This window comes from Schistocerca americana, chromosome X, assembly GCF_021461395.2.
Source record: "Schistocerca americana isolate TAMUIC-IGC-003095 chromosome X, iqSchAmer2.1, whole genome shotgun sequence".
Lineage (NCBI taxonomy): Eukaryota > Metazoa > Arthropoda > Insecta > Orthoptera > Acrididae > Schistocerca > Schistocerca americana.
In genome coordinates, this window is record NC_060130.1 from 189,168,308 (window position 1) to 189,187,908 (window position 19,601).

The 19,601-nt window shown below is 40.9% G+C and overlaps 1 protein-coding gene across 25 annotated transcripts in view; it reads left to right on the forward strand.

Moving 5' to 3' along the window:
* Window positions 1-9,523: 9,523 nt before the first annotated feature.
* LOC124554963 (myosin heavy chain, muscle) overlaps window positions 9,524-19,601 on the forward strand; it is a 48,561-nt gene continuing 38,483 nt past the window's right edge. For 10 of the 25 annotated variants that reach the window (XM_047128681.1, XM_047128695.1, XM_047128673.1 and 7 more), the window contains exons 1-9: window positions 9,524-9,787; window positions 11,245-11,388; window positions 13,125-13,281; window positions 14,391-14,418; window positions 15,117-15,222; window positions 15,312-15,404; window positions 15,495-15,558; window positions 15,656-15,754; window positions 17,807-17,910. In XM_047128681.1, the coding sequence (XP_046984637.1) occupies window positions 9,578-9,787; window positions 11,245-11,388; window positions 13,125-13,281; window positions 14,391-14,418; window positions 15,117-15,222; window positions 15,312-15,404; window positions 15,495-15,558; window positions 15,656-15,754; window positions 17,807-17,910 (1,005 nt within the window). In that variant the 5' untranslated portion in view covers window positions 9,524-9,577. Of the gene's footprint in view, window positions 9,788-11,011; window positions 11,156-11,244; window positions 11,389-13,124; window positions 13,282-14,390; window positions 14,419-15,116; window positions 15,223-15,311; window positions 15,405-15,494; window positions 15,559-15,655; window positions 15,755-17,294; window positions 17,399-17,806; window positions 17,911-19,115; window positions 19,220-19,601 lie in introns of all 25 variants that reach the window. The other 15 variants (XM_047128686.1, XM_047128678.1, XM_047128689.1 and 12 more) reach the window with 4 other exon arrangements.

Genomic DNA, 19,601 nt, shown 5'->3' on the forward strand with positions numbered 1-19,601 from the left:
ACCATAAGTAGAAAAATCGTTCTTTTGTGTTCTATCGACGTTCAGACGTGCAACATTGCCGTATACGTGTAGTGGAATTCTACAAATGATTCGTGAAAACTTCACAGTAAGCTACTATGTCATAGTCTGCCATAAGCTACGAAGGAAGTACGCTTGACATACAATTTATTTCCGAACTGCCATTTCCACGTTTCATTATCTTCAATGATTCTCAAATCAATTTCAAAAGGCATTTTTGTAAAAAAAAAAAAGCCAAGGAAGATATAACGTGGCAACCAGAACCTGTCAGTAGCTTAGGGAAAATTCGAACCTTTGCGTTTGTAAGAAATGAGCCGTTGGGAGATGTTAAGACTAAATATAACAAGAGGAGTGAATGTGTCTTAAATAGGAACCAGTGCTTACAGGCAGCCTATTTCCTAACACCCAGACATTAGCTATACGTCACCAACGGTCAATTCAATGACAGCATAGAGCATAATCTGTTTCCCTTTATCAAACATCAAAGCGAAACATCAGACATTTTTTTGAAGAAGAATCGGTTTTGTCACCAAAAGTTTCTGAGCTTGAAATCTTCTATACTGCCGTTATCTGGGATAGTTCTGAATAACGTCACAGAACTAGGTGTCGAAGTTGTTAACTCACTGGTTTCGTATTCTGGACTATCGATGTACAATCTCCAAGGGGCCGTTCAGATTTAAAATTTCGTAGATACCGTAAACTCTAGAATCTCATTCTTTATAATGATAGGTTAATACTTCCGAGTATTTAAGAAGTTGCTTATAGCTCTAATAAAGTATTGGATATATACTTGTTGCCATAGCCATAAATCTGTTGAATGAAGGCAACATCGGACTCAGTTACGCAATTAGTTGCTGCATTCATGTATTTTCCCAGAGCGTGAAAATGGCAGCGAACCGACTTGGTGTGATACTATTCGGGGCGGTTTCACAGATAGTTGTTGTAGTCAAGGTGTGAAAGAGTTTTTTCCCGCCTTAAGTGCAACAACCGTCTGTCAAACCCTGTCGACTAGTTGTGTAACTAAAAAATATAAAGCCCAAGTGGAAAACACTGCCTTCTTTACTACTTTTTTGTCTCGTTCGCAAAAAATTAATTTTTGGTTCATTTTTTTAATCGTCTGTTTACATATTTTAATTTACGAAGAATTATTAGTTACATACGGCCATAAAACTCGAAAAATGAGCACTAACAGGGAAAACGTTAATGTATGGTTTATTTGAGATTTCTGTCAACTAAATCGTTGCTACAAAGGATGCTTTGTAGAAAGTCCATGTACCAGCGTCTGTGAGAAGGGTTGTATGTTGCAGTGTTCTGACAATGCCAGAAGCGAGTTGCATTGATCTTCCATCCAGAATTCCCAAAAAATCAGTATGGTACATAATACAATTACAAAATTTGCAATGTTATCCTGCTTTTAGCTAAAATGTATTTACAAGCATGCTGGTTGTATTGAGAGATCAAAGGCCTCACATTTCACTATTTCCAAATTTACACATTCGAATCTTTACAATTCATTACAATGCACGATCAACTAATTCAAGAAGCCATCAAATCACTTTTTTAAACGCACTGTTATGAATGGTTTTTCCCTATTTTGGGAACTACAGTACACTTCTTTCGGACCGACTAAGTTCTTGCAGCACTTCCATTACCACACAGTTTTCTGCCAGTTAAAAAAAAAAAGTCCATCTCACCAAACTGACATACGATTATGTAGGCCTACAGCTGTAGGAGGCGTACTACTCTCCACAAAAGAAATCAGCTTGTACATATCTATATATTCTAACATGAACTTTTACGATGTATTTAGACATTAGATGTGCTTCTCTGAGACTGCTATGAACCGGAGTCGTAAAATACCGATATCGTACGTCAATATGTGAGACATTGTCGCGACCTGGGAATGAGTTTTGGGTGCGCCACAGGAGGTAGCCAGTGCCACCTGTTGGCTGACGCACGCACCATCATACGATTTACGCGCCGCTTCTCTCACGCTCCAACAACAACGACGCCGCCTTAAAGTTGCTCCACGTTAAGTCAAGAAACTGATGTGCAGCTGTAGTTTCGACTAGCTGCTTCAATTAAAGAAAATTTTCACTTACATAGGGCAATATTCATTCATGGAGCAATAACGCAAATAATGTAAGAGTCTTCATTTTTCACCCAGAGTTACATGTGGGCTAATTGCAACAGAACTTAAACTGTGTAACATTTTTAATGTCAGTTAGTCACTACCACACACCAAAAAAAGAAAATTCTGGTAAGAATTTTTTGATTAATATGATTTTATGAAATTGATTCTACAGTGCGAGGAGGCAGAGCGGGGTTGGTCTCAACTTTGACTGGTTCCAACCCCGACAGCAAGTTGGTCTCAGAACAGTGTAAACTCCAACCTTGCTAGCGAGACGCCGGGCGCCTCACTGCCGGCTGGTATCGCAGTAAGACAATAGCGATGTGGGCAATCAGTTCCGCCACAATGCCTTTCGGTATGACTAACTCGTTCTCTCGGCGGTATTTTCAGTTGGGAAGGAGTCCCTGGGGCCCCCAACATACGCTCGGCTATACCATTGCGCCAAAAAAGGCAGACCCTTACCCCCACCTAAAAGAACGGCTGCCATTGGACGGCGCCGCCAGCCAATCAGCGCGCTCGTTCTATCCCGGGATCACGTTGCAGAGCTTTATAGGCGCTCGCATACTAGGCCCTGCCGACAGAACAGCTTTCGAACGTAAGTGTAACAAGTGCTGCCAGGTGATTGCTGTTTGGTGTGTGTGTGTCTGTCTGTGTGCTCTGCGGAGGGAAGCATCGGAGGATATTCAGTGTTCTACTCGGACCCCAGTGCTACCAACGTGATCCGAGTGCTGTGTGCCCCACGCAACATCACACTTCCTAGCTCTCGCTATACGTAGAGTCTGCTTCATTATCATCGTGTAACTAATAATTCTGCAACTTTCACTTCATCTATAACAACTTTTACATAAGTGTCTTCATTAGACAGGCACTGATTAAAAAGATCTCGCCAGCTTGGATTACAAAGTGTCTTCACTCCAGTAATTTGACATGGAAGCTGGGCGAAATCCTTAACAATGTTGAAAATATTGTTATATTATTAACAAACCTAACCCACAAAAATTTTAATGAAATAAGATACCGTGTGAAGATGACAGGTTATTGTAATGTGTATGTCATTGCAGTTTCTTTTGCCAAAAAATTGTCGCTGACATTCCTCCTTAATGAAATGGCTAACTGACCCACTGTTTATATGTCGCATGCATTAAAACGTTTTTAACACTATGTGTAAATACAAGGCAACAGTGCATAGTGACAGTGCTGTTTGATGTGTTATTTGTGTGTTATAAACATTTGCATAGGTTTTTAATTTTGTCTACTACTATCACTGTGACACACACACACACACACACACACACACACACACAGTCGCAAACACACACACACACAGAAAGTAAGGAGATCAATTTGCGTGTCATCGCGGTGTTTTTTAATGAAGTGAATGAGATTCATCAACCATTACAGATTATGCGAACTTGATGTTTGAAGTCTTAGTATTAATGTTGATGAGATGTAACAGAGATCTCGAAGGTTTGGACGTCATTTTTAGCACCTTGCAGTTTTGGTTTTTAAACCCGAGATAATTCAGCGCCTCGATACTATATTTCTTCCCAGTGTTGCGACAAAGGCAGACACATTTTTCTCCAATAAACTTGTTTCTCCGTTCCGCTCACGTTATTTATAATGCAGCTACACACGAAGCTGAGGTAGTTGGTACAATGATGTTGTTATTTTCTTAAGTAATGGGAGACATATTCAGGTAAAACAATACACTTAGGCTGATTTTTCACCCAACGTCAAGCTCTTTTTTGTTTATACAGGAATGTTAGTCTGAAATTCGAAAATCTGGTTGAATACGAAGACTGAGTTGGTTTCCTCACAGTTGAGTATGAATGAGATATCGTTCATAGCAGCGACATTAGCGCCCTTAGTAATAGTTTCTTCACGTTTTTGCATCTCATGCAATAAATACCACTTGTGGGCATGTTAGAGTAATTGAGAAGCAACCTAGGTCATTTCATCATTAGTATCTTAGTGAATGAAACCGATTTTTGGAGTTATATAGAATCGATCCCAGTTAATGAAAGCATGTAATATGTGAGTAATAATTATAATTTATCAAAAACATTTCTTCATTGGCAAATTAGGAGAGACAAATAATACAAAAATGTTTCGGTGTGCGGATTGCCTATTTGTGTAACGTTTTAATTACGTAGACATGATACAGTTTTATTGTGAAATATGTAGTAACTCCGAACTTTATTACGTTGTTAGTGTTCACCTCAGTGCTTTCAGAGATCAATATGTTGGCCTAAAGCGAGAGGTGACTTGATGTAGCATTCGACTTTAGTATACTTCGTCGATCGAAAGACGTTTTATCTTCCGCTTCTATTGTCACTCGTTTCGTTTCTCACCCAGAATTTTATTCGGTCTTCAGAACCACAATGGTTAACTTCACTGTTCAATATAGTTCCGATAGGTCACTAAAAGGATTTTAATCGCCTTCTAGTAGCAAATGACAATAAGATACATGGGATGTCATTTTTCTCCCAGCCACGAGCATACGAACAGTTAGCCGTTCCATATTCCAGAAAACCAGAAGGTAGTATTGTACTATGACTTTGGTCATGGTGAAGCGCACAACTGCGATTCTTATCGTTTTCGAAACGTGGAAACATTTCGGGAATAAGGTCAAACTTTATGCATATACGAGGGTACAGAAACCACGAAAGTACACTGCGGTTCTTTTTTACAAATTAATCTGCTGATATCATGTCAAGATCAACGGACAAACTGTTGTTATCCATTCACTCGCTGATGTAGAATAATTTTGAAATTGAGAATGGTAGTTACCAGTTTTCTGGTGGTTGTAATGTTAAACTAAGACATGTACATAGGAAAGAAAAATACAGCTTGTTTATATAAGCGAAAATATTTAACTGCTAATTAGTTTCTGGTTTCATCCTGTCGAGGAATATCTGAAGATGTAATATGTTGACTGATTGCGAGGAATTATATTTGGCACTGCTGGGCGGCTTTGCAGTGATTTTCTAGCTATATTAATGTCCTCTTACAAGTGCAAGACTTTTACTTATATTAGAAACGGCTACTAACCGTGGCATTTGTGCGGTTGTAATCGATGTCTCATCGTTGGCGCGAATCGATTCATTGCTACGGACATTTTTCGAACACTTCGTCGGCGCTATGCAACACAGAGTCACGAGCGCTGAATAATTAGTACGCCACGTATCACAACAGGTAGGCAAATGTTATCTGTTATGGGAATAATCACAGCTACTCTGTAGTAGAGATGAAATTGTGTGTTGCATATATATGTATATATTCATTGGGGATAAGTAAATTGCTGCGTGGTAGCTCTGGTAAATCTCACTTAGAAATTTCTTTGAAAACTGAATATGGCGAAGAGCTCGAAGATTTTTTGTTTGATCCAGAGATAATTCAGTTTGTAATTTAAGCAAAATAAATACAACACGCGGTGTTAAATTCGCATTAAGGTCAGTGTGCCTTGCTGGAGTTTTGTGTGCAACATAAAGATGGAAAAACTGTTGCCTGTGGAAACCATGGAACTGGCGTTCCTCAGGGTCGACTGAGGTATCGAGTGCGCTCGAAAGGTTCGACCTGCGCGCCATCTGCGTCGCAGATATCGCCGCCACGAAAACAAAAAACTCTCGACGGAAAGCGACTATAGGCGCGGCGCCCGAAATGGACTGAGGACCTCTCGTCTAGAAACGCGTCGCGTAACGTAATACATCTATATATAAAGATTGGCAAGTCAATTGGTGTGACGGGCGAAGAGGTGAGGTGTGAAGGGATAAATACATTGGGGCCGCGACGGCGCAACTGGCACCTGCGCAGTGCGCGCCCGGCCGCGCCCAGAAATAGCGCAAACAAAAGTGCGCATACCCACGTCAGCCCAACAAGGCGGCCGAAAGCCAACACCGCAGGCGCCGCTATTTATACTGGCCGCACACCGCACGCCCACACCGCCTCACGCCAACACGCCTACATTTTTCCGGGAAATTCAGTGTCACTGGCGCGCATTCCTCTGCGCTACCCGATATTTGGCGCACGGGAGAAGGGGAAAACGTGCCCTCAATTTAAAGCGACTGACGACCGCGGCTCAGTCAGTACGACTGCTGCTTGCTGCTGATAGGTACTGTCACTGCCCCCATTTTGCAAACATCGTTGTCTCTATTATAAATTTTAATAGCCTCGATCGCAGTATGATCCAATAGTAACTAGATAACCGGCTTCGGTTGACCGATCGTCTTCAAATCATGTGAAGGCGGAGTACACAAGAACTGATGTAACCACGTTATCTTGTTTATTCGAACGGAAGCGTATCTGCCACACTGTCGACGTGCCTTCATTGAATTAGCACGGAGATATGTTGACAGTGTGACAAATACGATTCTGTTCTGCTAACGTAGTTTTACTTCAGTAAATTTAAGTGTCCTGCCTTGGTAAGATCAGAAGATAGTTGCTGGTCAACCGAAACCGGTTATCTAGTTGCTACTGGGTTTTATAGCTATCGAGACTCATAAAATTTCTAGTAAATAATACATATCGATATGTCTAATTCGTCTGCCTATGTCATGTTTTGCTAATCGTGTCTCTGTCCCACAGGCGATTCCGCTTCGTTCCTTTCCCCCATCCACCAGCTACGTAGACCCGTTATTATCATGGAAGCATTACGACTAAAGCAGCGTTTCTTGTATCATTAGTCCACACTTTGAAGCTACGCTAAGCGCGAGAATCACTGGAGCAATTTATCGCAGCTGCGCCACTATTTAACTCTTATTTCCAGTTTTATTTATTTTTATAGACGTATCGCCCGGTTCGGTCATGTGTTATAGATGCACAATGCACGGAAGAAACCTCGTGGATTATCCTCTATTTGCTCTGGCGCTCTTGATCAACTCTCTTAACCCATTTGGGTAATTGTTCAAGCTTTATACCAATTAGATCATAGTTGCCACAAAACTAATATCGGAATCCTCGTAAAGGGTCGGTCCAGGATGTGAGACGGCAACCTTTCACCGAAAAATCTGGTCCCTGCCGTTGCTCTTTGCGTATGCAAAGCACTGAGGTCGAAGAATGACACAATCATGAAAGTTATTATTTTAAACTTTCGTACTGTTAACTTCCTCTCTCTGTTTGCCCGCCTCGGTCCGAAATAATTGGTTTTCGCGTTGCTATGCACTACTTGCAAAGACAAATATGCACTGGTCGCAACTGTGAATTAAAACCAAATAGTTAGGATCGGAGACAATGCTCTCCATTGTTTGGAGGCTGTTTGAACGCATTTCATTGCGTGGTACGGGATTTAATGTTCCTACAGCTGTCATCCCGTATGCGTCATTGTGATGGGAATAATGAGGAAGAGAAGCCTGCGTGATGAGCATATGCTGTCGTCTGTTCTTCATCGCTATGAAAACTTCCTTCAACATGTGAAAGAGAGCATTTTGGCAGGACTCTAGACCACTTGTTACTTGGAAGGGCCCACGCCTGCCAACCATTAAACGTTGTCCTGCGTTGCCCGGCTGATATAACTCACAAGTGTTCCCAACAACTACGAGAGCAGCTTATAAAGAACCTTCTACAGGATACTTATCTCGTGTTTGCGCCCTCGTGGAGGCATTTCACCTTAATAAGGAGATCTTGAATTTGATGTTAAGGAAATAAAATATTCCCTGATGGGAACCGTAACGTGTGAGTTGTGTAGGTACTTCACGACTTACATCCATTCCATGAGCAGTCTTACAAGGGGAGGCCGCCAATTGTGAAATTCAGATTCGATTCATACTCCGCATAATAAAAGCTCATGGCCAGAGGTGTAATGTGGCAAAGCACCAAGATGCACTTCTCAGCCGTTGTCGAGAAAATCAACAGTCAAAAGAAACCGTTGCGGTGAAATATTCTCTACGAATAACAATTTTCTACAGCGTCGTGCCGCAGCGGTAAGCGCTCGGATTAGCGATCCGAAAGTCGCCGGATCGAATCACGCGCCATGCAATTTTTTTTATTATTACTTTTTTGTAATTCATATATAAATATATATATACTATTAATGAATTGCTTATGCATCTTGGTGAAGGCGGATCGCTCTCCAATTGTACCGCCTCCATTTTTCCGTTTGTTTAACAGGGTGTACCATAGCTCTCACGTCCGCACTGATTATATATATATAATTCCCGGCAATCAGTTGCAACAATTATGCATATAATAGGTTGTTGAAAGTCGTTTGTCGTGGAAAAACTGGCGACTTCGAACATCATTATGTTTTCCGCAAAGTTGTATTTCACAAATGTTATTAATTGTCTTCATAATGTTAACCACGTATAGTTAACGGAAGACGTAGAACCGATATTCCGAAACGAATACGTATGGCGTAAGTCAAGCTTTCGAATTAGAATAGAGACCCCACGAACACAAATTTGCTGTGGCAGGTATGAAATATAAACTCCGTTACTCGCTCGTTACACTTGAAGGACAGATGTTGAATGGGCCGAAACGAGCCGCCGCATAACAGCGTAGTTGCCTGCTAACTTCGAAAGAAGGTAGATGCGGTCCCTAGCGCAACTTGTAACATCGTCGAAAATCAGTGCGGACGTGAGAGCTTTGGTACACCCCGTTAAACAAACGGAAAAATGGAGGCGGTACAATTGGAGAGCGATCCGCCTTCATCAACATGCATAAGCAATTCATTAATGTTTGAATTACAAAAAAGTAATAATAAAAAAAAAATTGCATGGCGCGAGATTCGATCCGGCGATCTTCGGATTACGAACCCGAGCGCTTACCGCTACGCCACAACACTGTAGGAAATAATAAATCGTAGAGAGTATTTCACCGCAACGGTTTCTTTTAACTGTCGATTTTCTCGACAACGGCTGAGAAGTGCATCTTGGTGCTTTGCCACATTACACCTCTGGCCATGAGCTTTTATTATGCGCAGTATGAATCGAATCTGAATATCACAATTGGCGGCCTCCCCTTGTTAGTGCTTGACCATAGACTCTCCACGCGACATCTCGAAAACCTAGCAGATATTCCACACTGGCCAGCTCAGAGCAGAATAAAGGAGACAGAATGATGCATATTAAAAAAGTCAACCTAATATCAGTTTCATTTGTCTGTACTAACAGGTTTCTGAAGACATTCTGCGTAGGAAGCATGTCAATAGCGCTACGTTAGTGTGATCTACTGCGAGGCTACTGTTAGCTCCGCTAACTTCTAAGATTCTATTGTTGCGCTACCAGAAGAATTTACACTGCTGAGATAGGAAAGAGAGTTTCTTTCAAGGATTACCTCTTGTTCGCTAACAAAATGCAATGAGACAAAGTTGATGCTTTCAGATTTATTCTGGAGTCGGCCAAATTGCAGTGACTGTGAGTGTTTATTGTGGTGTTGCAGGAAGGCTCCAGGGCTGTTCCACGTGTCTGTTAGCCGGTCCGCCGCTCTCTCAAAATGCCTGGTATGCCAAAGAAGACAGAGGGGGAGGACCCCGACCCCACCCCCTACCTGTTCGTCTCTCTGGAACAGAAGCGCATCGACCAAACCAAACCTTACGATGCGAAGAAGGCATGTTGGGTACCCGACGAGAAGGAGGGTTACGTGCTGGGAGAGATCAAGGCAACTAAGGGCGACCTGGTAACGGTCACGCTGCCTGGTGGCGAGGTACGTACAACGGTGCTATCTCCTAAAAACTATTGTATAACTCACTGAAATCAATTCAGATTTATTCTCAGACATGACACCGGCCATTTCAGTTTCCATATATATTTCTTTGACTATTTGTTTCTACATAAAACAGAAAAAGTCACCTTTTAACGTAATTTACTGGATCTTACGTTTCATTCAGAGCAAGCTTCATATACAGGCAGCATGTATTGCTTGCATTCGTGGCACAGCTAGTGACCATTGAAACTGGCGCATCGTTGAGTGACAATGAGGGACTGTTCGCATATCACGTCACCGTGAATGGTCTCGTGATATGCAGTGCAACAGCTTCATTCGACGACTATCCCGTCTAGTTGCAGTGAACGGTCTTCTCACAATGTGGTCGTTCACTGTGCCCTGAATGCAGGCAACACGTTATGCCTCGATGCGAAGCTTTTCCTAACGCACGTTCACATGTACGCTAAATTACATTTGCGGAATAATGCGTCATTATTTAAAGTTATGAATAAATTATTTTGTCCTGCAAATTGTTTTCTTCTTTGCTCCGGCTTGGTAATGCACTGCAGCAAGACAGAACTGACTTACTTTTGGTGAAAATCTTTGAAACATGCTTGTAAATAAATACTTTTCTACACGTTGTGTATTGTTTGAGACAAAACTAATTCACTGACAAAATCTTCTCGGGATATCAGCCGAGAGCAGTGACATCTTGTAGCACAGTTTCAGCGAGTTTTATATTCGTTATCTTAAAGTGACGATGACGAGTATGAAACTCGTTGAAACGTTGCTACAAGACGATACTGCCCTCGGCTGATATCCCGAGAAGATTTCGTAAATGAATTATTTTTGTAAAATACATATATTGTAGAATCCAAACTGACGGTAAAACTCGTTCAAAATATATACTGTTCGTGCCGTATCGTACAATAAACATCAAATGTATGAAGGCTTTTGTTTCCCATCTTTGTGCACCAATGACTCGAAGGAATATACTAGCTAGATTTCACTTCAAAAATTTCACTAATAGTTTTCAGCTTTACGAAGTGATGCATCTGTGTAACATACGTGGTTTCAAATTTAAGACAATACCGGACAAAACATGTCTCTTCACTGTTGTTGTTATGAAGCGTAACGCAGGTACAGTTTGCAGTTCTGTCATGCTTCAGGCCTCATTAAAATTTGTCATGAATGTTATCCCATGAGAAAACTATTTTGCGTTAGGAGAAAGTCCTCAAGAAGGATCAGCTATCTCAGGTGAATCCGCCAAAGTTCGAGAAGGTGGAGGACATGGCTGACCTGACGTATTTGAACGAAGCCGCTGTTTTGCACAACCTCCGGCAGCGGTACTACTGCAAGCTCATTTATGTAAGTGGCGCCTCCCCTTCGGGGGGCGCTTTTTGCCTTCTTTTTCTTGTAACTCATCTTGTGTTTTTGTCTTTCTCTCTCGCCAACAGGAGAAGAACTTCAAGAAGGATCAGGTTTCTCAAGTAAACCCCCCTAAGTATGAGAAATGCGAGGATATGTCCAACTTGACATATCTTAATGACGCTTCAGTCTTGCATAACCTGAAGCAACGATACTACCATAAGCTCATTTACGTAAGTCGGTAACCTCTGCTGTTTAACCCTATCCTGCACATGGAGCATGCAACGAAGAGATCTCCGTGCACAGACGCACGCTCTTCCGATTTCCCAGACTACCTGTACGTTTGTCTTGCCCCACGACAAATCCTAGCCGTTTCCCGGAATTGCGTTTTGGCTAACCCCATCATAGCTGGGCAGCAGAACGCAACTGTGGTGTGAATTTGGTGGCCGGAGCAGCGCACATCGACCGTCGACTGTTCCGCGTATAAGATTTACTGTCGATGAATATCTTCCGAGCTTTCAACCAACCTTCACTGATAGCAATAGTACTATTGAAGTCTTGCTACAACCGATGCAGTATACTTAAGACACGGTTCTTCCGTGTGTATCGGTGAAGGGTTGGATGAGTGCTCTGGAAGAACCGATAATGTTTGTTTGTTTGCAGCCAACAGTAAGACACTGGAAACGTGGCTCTGTTGTTGTTCCTTTCACATGAATCCTTTCTAATAACAACACTTTCGTGTTCTACTGCTAGAACACTTGTTTTTGTTCTCGTGTGTGTAAGCGGAGACTTTAAATGTTTGAATGTTTATCCCTTTCTTTTAAAGAAGAATACTCGGTTTTTATGAGTGTGTCCCCCTACCTTTGTGAAGCAGCGCCCGTAAAGACACGGGACAGTTACTTCAATTTTAGTTCCCGTGTATTAATGTCTTTTGTGCCATATGAAGCATCCCTGTCACCTTGCGGAACCACTCGGGTTTCAGTGTGGCAGTTGCGCTTCTAGTCCTTCTGTTGTTAAATGTGTCTATATTCAGCGCCTCAAATACCAGACTGTTTGGACGGCACTGGCTATTTATGTTAATGCACGTTATGATGTTCGTGTCTGCACCTTCTGACAATATGACTTTCAATTTAGAGTTTAGACTTTTTGTGTTTTGTTTGGTTTTGTTACATGTTTGTTGTGAGACTCCTTTCTACAAATTACGTTTAATTTTCACAGTACTATGAACATATAAGTTACCACAAAGCATTAATGAATATTTTGAGCAGTAAAAAACTATTGTGTTCTTGGAGGTAGTAGTGAAGCTCCCACCGGTTGAACAAAATTCGTTTTAGAAAAGTTTCAGGTTCATGACGATTTCTTGAAACCATAGCATACATAACTCATCACCCTTTTCAACTAACTTTTTTTAAACTTCTTTTAGACCTACATTTTTTACTACCAATATAGAAAGTTCCTTCTTCTTACTTTTATTACTGTATACTTTATATGAAGCATGTGATGTGGAAGGTAGATTTCTAAAACAAGACGACGTGTTGGTATTTGGGTTATTGCGTCATTTCCACAAAATATTGCACATTACGTTCTTTAAATATTTTGTATTCACTTTCTATTATGCCATACAAAACTGACAGTAATTTGTTAAGGAGGGTGTAATATTGATTGTGGCACATCAAAACATTCGAGTTGCCTGAACTCGTTAAATATTTATCCTCTCATGTTTTGTAGAAAAAATACTTCTCGTATTGGCAAAACTTTTTAGCCCAAAGCAAAACAATAGGATATTTCATTAAATGGAGTACAATATGTTGCCCGTACTCTGGGGACACACTACCTCCCACGTTATCCTACATGTTGCCTCGTTACGCAGCATAGAACACTAAAAGTTTAACTGAAACAGGGTAGGATATGTGTACATATGTGTGTCTGAAAGCAACTGAGGAGCTGAGTTTGTACTTTCCATGTGCAGACCTACTCCGGCCTCTTCTGTGTGGCTATCAACCCCTACAAGCGCTTCCCTGTCTACACCAACCGCTGCGCCAAGCTTTACCGAGGCAAGAGGCGCAATGAAGTGCCACCCCACATCTTTGCCATTTCTGACGGCGCCTACGTCAACATGTTGACCAGTAAGTATATAATTCCTCTATTCACCATAGCTTTAGTCTATGTACTTTACGCAGATACTTAGCGGCACGCCAACTAGTTTCCAAATTCAAAGTATTTCTCTCGCATGTGAAGATAGTGTACACTCCCTACGTAGTCGTAACAACTAAATTCTGTATATTAATCTGCAGAACATACATCAGTTACATTTGTGAAAAAGAGATGAGTTTCCAGTGAAGGTATTAACTTAAACTCATAAGCAATTAAAACATAAGTTTTGACCATTGTAATAAGCTTAGAACATCGCTTTTGCGTTCATTTGTCGACGTGGGTGCTTACTGGCATACTGAACAATTGTTAATATGTATCACGCGAGTATAGCGTCGTATGTCTGAGCTAAAACACAATGCATTTTCATTAAGCAGAAGCGTCGCTCACGTAGCACACGAAACAAAACTTAATTTCTGGTGTCATAGCGTCCCATACTGGAGACTCTACGCTCTTTCACACAAAACAAGAGTAGTGCAATATACATTTCGTATCCTATACTCCCTGAATGCAGAATCAATCCTGCTATTTCTTACCAAGCTGTCGTGCGCCAGAATTGCATAATCTTGGAAGGCTGAGGCTGCTTCCGACAAATGATACTCTCTCTATGCTAGTAATTTCATGGCAACAACAGCAAAAAACAAAGTCTGTAGTTACTAGTACACTATGTGTTTCTCACACTGAATGGAATAAGTAGAACAGCTATCTACAGAGTACCTAGCCACATGTCATGCCATACTTTCTGAAATAGATAACTCGAATCTCAAAACATTGCAATAATTATTAATGAGCCACTGTCACTGCTACGTCTTGCGCTGTGTGGTGGAGTGTATTTTGTATATGTGTCACTTCGCCCTTCACTTGTTCCAAGGAGGAACATTTGTTGCTAAGCTTACGCGTAGACTCGAATCTCTCTAATTTTACGTTCGTTGTTTTTTCTCGAGATATCTGCTCATTCCGTTAAGCATTTTGCTAGTCTACTCGTATAACAAACCCAAAGTACCGTAGGAAATACTAGATGTAAAACTGAGTAAAAGTCTGTAAATATGTTCTAACTTTCTTCTTTTTTCGTTCTATTTTACAGACCGTGAAAACCAGTCTATGTTGATCACGTAAGTATCTTTCATTATTTCCAACACAACAACATTTTACAAGCTTTATCGAGAAGCAAACATACCGTCAAGCAGTAACTTTCAAATGAATTGTAGTTCTATGCAATGAACTAATTGCTTGCAATGAATTAATTAAACAATGTGAGTTTTCACGGCTGGATTCTGGGACTTCTGCTACGGTCTTAGACATACTTTTCATCGAACGTTTAGTTTTCTGCTACATGACAGACCTTCAGAGCATGTGGAGATTAAGGTTCAATTCCTTCTAAGTATACTGCTCGGAAAATATGTTTCTTTTCCACGTTTCACTGCAGTTCTCGCTAATTCTGCAGTGAAAAGTTTAAATGAAACATGTTTTCGCAGCAGTAAACGTGCAAGAACTGTGACATTTGTCCCCATAGCCTCTGATAATGTTTCCCGCAGCAGCAACCAAACATTATGCAGAAAAGTGTAGCTAAGTCCCAAGAATCTCACGTTACCATAGAATGGACACCTATTTTGTTATTGTATTGTTGTATGTATAATCCTCCAAAGTTGCTATTTTGTGTGCAGTTTTGAATAACACCCAGACTCATATTCAGTCAGTCAACGGATGTGTTTTTAATTCCTTAAGATCAAATACAAGGGAAAAAAAAACTGTGTACGTATTTTCCCTGCCGAAGAATGTAACATATTTTTTTTCTTCTTGTCATCCACAGAGGAGAGTCTGGAGCAGGAAAAACTGAAAACACGAAGAAAGTAATTTCGTACTTCGCCACCGTCGGTGCCAGCTCGAAGAAAGATGAACAGCAGTCTTCGAAGAAGGTAAAGCAGGACCATCCTTTGAACTACGTTCTCGCTTCTTCTGAGTCGTACAGTCGCTAAAACGTCAACCTGTTATTGTCTGTTTGCAGGGCACACTGGAGGACCAGGTCGTGCAAACTAACCCGGTACTTGAGGCGTTCGGTAACGCCAAGACCGTGCGAAATGACAACTCCTCGCGATTCGTAAGTTTATTCCATTTTAGCTCTTAACGAATATTTTCTACTTTTACGAAAAACAGCTGACTGATAACTCTGTCTCTATCTCTCGAACAGGGTAAATTCATCAGAATTCACTTCGGTCCTTCTGGAAAGCTGGCTGGAGCTGATATTGAAACATGTAAGTTACGCCTTGGGCATTTGCCGAGAGGTTTAGAGACAGGTCTCTATTTACCTAATTATAGCAACGGATAATAACTAATCACTAACTTGCACAGATCTGCTGGAGAAGGCCCGTGTCATCTCCCAGCAGCCCTTGGAGCGTTCATACCACATCTTCTATCAGATGATGTCCGGCGCTGTCCCTGGCCTGAAGGGTACGTATGAGTTTCCGTTAAACTCCTCAGATAGATATATTACAACATTTGCTATTTAAAATGGTATACTTTAACAGTGAAAACGTATTCAAGCCATATACTTCAAAAACATAATAAGTGATACTGTACTTAATTGAACTCTAATAGAGCTAAGTGTAATTAAGCCATCAAGCCATATACTTCAAAAACATTTAAGTGATACTGTACTTAATTGAACTCTAATAGAGCTAAGTGTAATTAAGCCATCAAGCCATATACTTCAAAAACATTTAAGTGATACTGTACTGAATTGAACTCTAATAGAGCTAAGTGTAATTAAGCCATCAAGCCATATACTTCAAAAACATAATAAGTGATACTGTACTTAATTGAACTCTAATAGAGCTAAGTGTAATTAAGCCATCAAGCCATATACTTCAAAAACATTTAAGTGATACTGTACTTAATTGAACTCTAATAGAGCTAAGTGTAATTAAGCCATCAATCCATATACTTCAAAAACATAATAAGTGATACTGTACTGAATTGAACTCTAATAGAGCTAAGTGTAATTAAGCCATCAAGCCATATACTTCAAAAACATTTAAGTGATACTGTACTTAATTGAACTCTAATAGAGCTAAGTGTAATTAAGCCATCAAGCCATATACTTCAAAAACATTTAAGTGATACTGTACTTAATTGAACTCTAATAGAGCTAAGTGTAATTAAGCCATTAATCCATATACTTCAAAAACATTTAAGTGATACTGTACTTAATTGAACTCTAATAGAGCTAAGTGTAATTAAGCCATCAATCCATATACTTCAAAAACATTTAAGTGATACTGTACTGAATTGAACTCTAATAGAGCAAGCCGGCCGAAGTGGCCGTGCGGTTAAAGGCGCTGCAGTCTGGAACCGCAAGACCGCTACGGTCGCAGGTTCGAATCCTGCCTCGGGCATGGATGTTTGTGATGTCCGTAGGTTAGTTAGATTTAACTAGTTCTAAGTTCTAGGGGACTAATGACCTCAGCAGTTGAGTCCAATAGTGCTCAGAGCCATTTGAACCATCTAATAGAGCTAAGTGTAATTAAAACTGAACGTTGAAATATCTTGCTTTCATTCGGTCTCCGTCTCTTCACTATTCAATTATTCTTGATTACAAACATTTTTATTGAATGTAACCTGTTTTTTCCATGTCGCCGGGTGAGGGAATGATTACAATCGCGTAATAATCAAGGTTAAAAAATTGTGAGTGTTTGAACTGTCTTTCACTACAATAATGAAATGAAAGTAATATCACTTCTTAATTGCCATCATTAAAAAGTGCACTATTTACAGAACTTGCCTTTTTTTTAAAATCGAGAACTTTAAGAGAATGATTGTCATAATGGTTATTTTTTGTTTTAAGTGCGACTTCATTCAGCAGTTGACAGTAGATTCGAGTCTCTAGAAGGCGCATATAGTATCAGGTAGAAACAATAGCTGCAACGGAGGAACAAGACTATGTGTTTCTTTTGTGTACCTTATGATAATGCATTCTCTCCCAACTCAACAGAAATGTGTCTCCTCACCGACAATATCCAAGACTATTACTACGTGTCCCAAGGCAAGACAACTATTCCTGGTGTGGATGATGGAGAGGAACTTCAATTTACGGATGTAAGTTGCCCTGCAGACCGGGGCATGCTGTAAGGGCACATCCTACCCTACTGAGGGCGAATTTATCACAAAGCTTGCTGAGCCAAGGCCCGTGAACACCCTTCCCAATACAAGCGTGTCACGAAAGACACAGTCACCCCTTTGGACACCCTGCCGTCTTATACCCCTCTAATCAGTCCCGTATTAACTGGTGTCTGAGACCACATTTCTACTCTACCAATCTAAGACTTATCATAATACCACAATTTTCTCAAACCTATATTTTATATAACATTTGTTTTACTGATAGCACTAGCCAACATGTTCGCTGTGCTCTTGGACAGCACAACGAACAGGACTGTTGGTGTGTGTGACCATAACATTTTCACAGTCGTATTTTGAACTGAACGATCTGTGACCTCCCTACAGAAATCTGTCTCCTTTCCAACGACATCAATGACTATCACTTCGTCTCACAAGGAAAGACCTCTATTCCCGGTGTAGATGATGGAGAGGAAATGCAGATTACCGATGTAAGTCTGATCGCAGAAGTTGAGTCTGTCTAGAAACAGCGCTTCTCTGTTACTGAGCAGTACGTGAGCAATTCCATTGAAGTGAAGACCCGCAGATTTTAAAATTCAAATTTGAAACAGTATCGTGGCCTCTATTTTTTAAAAATTTAGCAAGAGCTACATCCATTGAAATAATTCTGAAAGATTTGAAGGGAAATGAATACTTAATTGCTAATACGCCCTTGGAATTTCATTTTAGAACTTGCGGTTACCTCACATACCGAAATGTGTGTGAACTTACGCTTAGTTAATCGCAGTTATAACGTAGCTTATTTCTTCTGAGTAAAAGTGGTTGAATTTCATCTTGGTGCTTACTCAATAATTTTACGAACAGTTTAATGGCGCAATGAACAAATGCTAGTAGGAATTCGTCACGTACTGTTCGGAACATCGGCTTGCCGCATACTGGATTTCGCTGTTGTCATAACCCAAAGCTCTTACCCGGTTCTCGGGAATAAATAACGCCTCGCTATTAACTCATATAGATATTATGGACATTAAACCTTACGCATGTGTGGTTTTTTTTGTGACTAACTCTAACAACTGACGGAATTACGCTTGACGGTTGACGGCTGACTCTGAGAAGAGAAACGTTCTTAGATGGACCAGACACGAAATTACTGTACTTACAGATCTCGCTAAGAAAAAATATACAAAACATACCAACGAGATTCCAAAGGAATCGTAATATCTCAGCTGCTCTACGGCGTGTCTCAGTAGGGTAATTGTTTGCTGCGCTTACACAACTAACTCGCTTTTTTTCTCTCATTTTCACGAGAAAGCGTCAATGCCGAAACGTTCTTTTTAGGCTCTACTCGACTTACTAACTTGAGTTTAATTGTTTCTCTTGTACATATACATTATAAATTGCTGTTTTAATTCATCTCATCCCTTATTCTCTTTCAACTGTGTATACTCTCTCCACTATGCGCACAAAATAACTGTGACGATATTCTTCTATGTTGAAAAGCTGACACGGACGTAAAGTAACAATGCTGAAATTAAAGATTCTTTACAAGTGCGATGTACGTACTTACTAGCAACAAATGAGGAATGCTCGCAGTTATTTTGGAGACCCCGTAAAATTGAAAGGGCTCTCTAGCGCGCAGTGGAGAGAGGCAGAGTGTAACACGTTGACGCTAAACGGCAGAATGTTCTTCTCACAGACATTTGCTTATTGAGCGACAACATCTATGACTACTACAACGTCTCCCAGGGTAAGATTACCATCCCCAACGTCGATGATGGAGAGGAAATGCAGTTGACCGACGTAAGTTGCCCACGTTACCCGATGTATTCGCCCTGTCCTCCCAGTGGCGGACTCGGTGGTTCGAGTGTCTCGCTGCACATTATTCTATGTTTCGGTGGAACATTACCCTACATGTGTACCCTACCATTGGCAATTGCACCCCTCGAGTGCACGAACCATGCCGCCGAATTTAACGACCTTCGCCTCGTATACTAACCTTATGCCCAGCACTAGCTGCGAGGAACCACTGACACAGCCGTTCCTGCAGCTTCAGCGGCTCTTCTCCGAGCTGGACTGTGAGCATCTCGTACATCGGGTTGTGTGTCGACACACTCCCGTACCAAAGAACTGTTTAAAAGACTACATTTGCGACCCTTTCACTATTTGAAAATTGTATCAAATT